At 32.8% G+C, this 2,070-nt stretch overlaps 1 protein-coding gene across 1 annotated transcript in view; it reads right to left on the bottom strand.

The window, feature by feature from the left end:
* The window catches only part of LOC128249064 (organic anion transporter 3-like), an 8,632-nt gene that overhangs the window by 3,621 nt on the left and 2,941 nt on the right, over window positions 1–2,070 (bottom strand). Inside the window, exon 2 of the mRNA XM_052971669.1 lies at window positions 1,251–1,459. Within this exon, the coding sequence (XP_052827629.1) occupies window positions 1,251–1,459 (209 nt within the window). The remainder of the gene's footprint in view (window positions 1–1,250; window positions 1,460–2,070) is intronic.

The raw sequence follows: 2,070 nt of genomic DNA on the forward strand, positions 1-2,070 counted from the left end.
ATATATTTCTTTTTTAAAAAGAAATTGAGAAGAACTATAAAACAACTAATATGAATACACTAAGAAATGCAAATATGGAAACTAAAAAATTTCGATTATATATATATATATATATATATATATATATATACATATATACGACAGGCTTCTTTCAGTTTCCGTCTACCAAATCTACTCACAAGGCTTTGGTCGGCCCGAGGCTATAGTGGAAGATACTTGCCCGAGGTGCCACGCAGTGGGACTGAACCCGAACCCATGTGGTTCGTAAGCAAGCTACTTACCACGCAGCCACTCCTACGCCTATGATCACATTCATATGTTAACAGACTCTCCGAAACAGTTTTTAATACATGTGGACAAAATCATTAATGTCTTACAATTAAAAACCATTAATATTGTAAATTATTTACATTATTTACATTTGACGGATATTTGTCCTCATCTTTTTTATTGTTAACACAACATTTCGGCTGATATACCCTCCAGCCCTCAGCAGGTGTCTTGGGGACATTTCGAAGCTGGGTTCTCATTCCTAAGGTATTTTTCAATTATTATTATTATTATTATTATTATTATTATTATTATTATTATTATTATTATTATTATTATTATTATTATCATTATTATTATCATTATTATTATTATTATTGTTGTTGTTGCTGTGTTAACTGTATTAATTTTGTAAGTTGATTAACTATGGAAGGTCTTTTGCGTTTTTTTTCGAATCACTTGAAGATTTTTCAGTTCTCAATGGATTCTTTTCAAATTTTCCACACAGACGTAGTTTTGCATACTGATGACAACTATTGCATTTATTTTTTCGATAATTTAATAATTAGCAAAATAAAAGCATTAAAATTTATATTTTTTAGCCAAAGAAATTAGTCCATGTCCTCACAAGCAGAAATCGAAACTGTTTGCTACCATTGTTGTCATGGCAACAGACAGACTATTGTTGGAAATGTAGCCGATGGGAACCGTGAAAATCTTTAACTTAGAAACGTTATATACATTTTCATAAATATATTCATTTGCTCATTTAATAATTAATGATTAACTTCATAATTTATTAACATACGAGATGCATAAGTACTAAATGTTATGATACTTGTGTCCATTCTTAGAGTTACAATTTAGAAAGTTACGGTGTCCAGGACATTTCCACAGACAATACAGAGATGACATAAACCTGACATGAACACCCATTAATTCTAAACAACAGTTTAATACAGTAATAGAACTCAACCTACCTGTGACACTATAGACTTATCAACTGGTGTGGTATAGTAATAACCATTCAGACAGTCCAGAGTTCTGTTCTCGGTAGTAAGCCCTCCATCGGTAATGATGATGTCTATGGAACATTTATCATATATCAGATCGGCTTCATTAATCGATATGTTGTATTGATTGAGTTGAAACTCTGGCAGATTATTACATCTGTATTCTGGAGTTATAGCTGAGAAACATGGCGGAGAAAGTGAGCTTCTTATATTATAATTAGATCAGTTTAGGTATCATACACGGTTTGGACAAAATAATGGAAACACCTAGCATTATAACATCATAATTTTGAAAGCTTATTTATTTTTATGTTTTTGATTTATTATTAATGTTACTTAATATGTTTTGCAAATATTGCTGTTTCTTTTCAGATATCATCAGGTAAAGGTAATTAAAATTCATTACAATGACAGAACAATCGAACTTTCAAAGAGGCCAAATTGTTGGTGCTCGTATGGCAGGCGCTAGCGTAACGAAAACAGCCGAAATGTTTGGTGTATCAAGAAGTACTGTCTCGAAAGTAATAACAGTCTTTGAGAGAGAGGGGAAAACCTCCTCGTTGAAACAAAACTCCGGAAGAAAACCAAAACTTTCAGATAGGGACCATCGGACACTTACACGAAATTTTTTTAGAAAGGATCACAAAAAGCTTAATGACCACCTCGAAGACCCAGTTTCCACAAAAACTGTTCGCCGGGAGCTTCACAAAGCCGGATTTCACGACAGGGCTGCAATCAGAAAACCACCAATAACAAACGTTGCAAGCGTTTAGAAAGGGGTTAAAAC

The sequence above is a fragment of the Octopus bimaculoides genome, chromosome 11, assembly GCF_001194135.2.
Source record: "Octopus bimaculoides isolate UCB-OBI-ISO-001 chromosome 11, ASM119413v2, whole genome shotgun sequence".
Taxonomy (NCBI): Eukaryota; Metazoa; Mollusca; class Cephalopoda; order Octopoda; family Octopodidae; genus Octopus; species Octopus bimaculoides.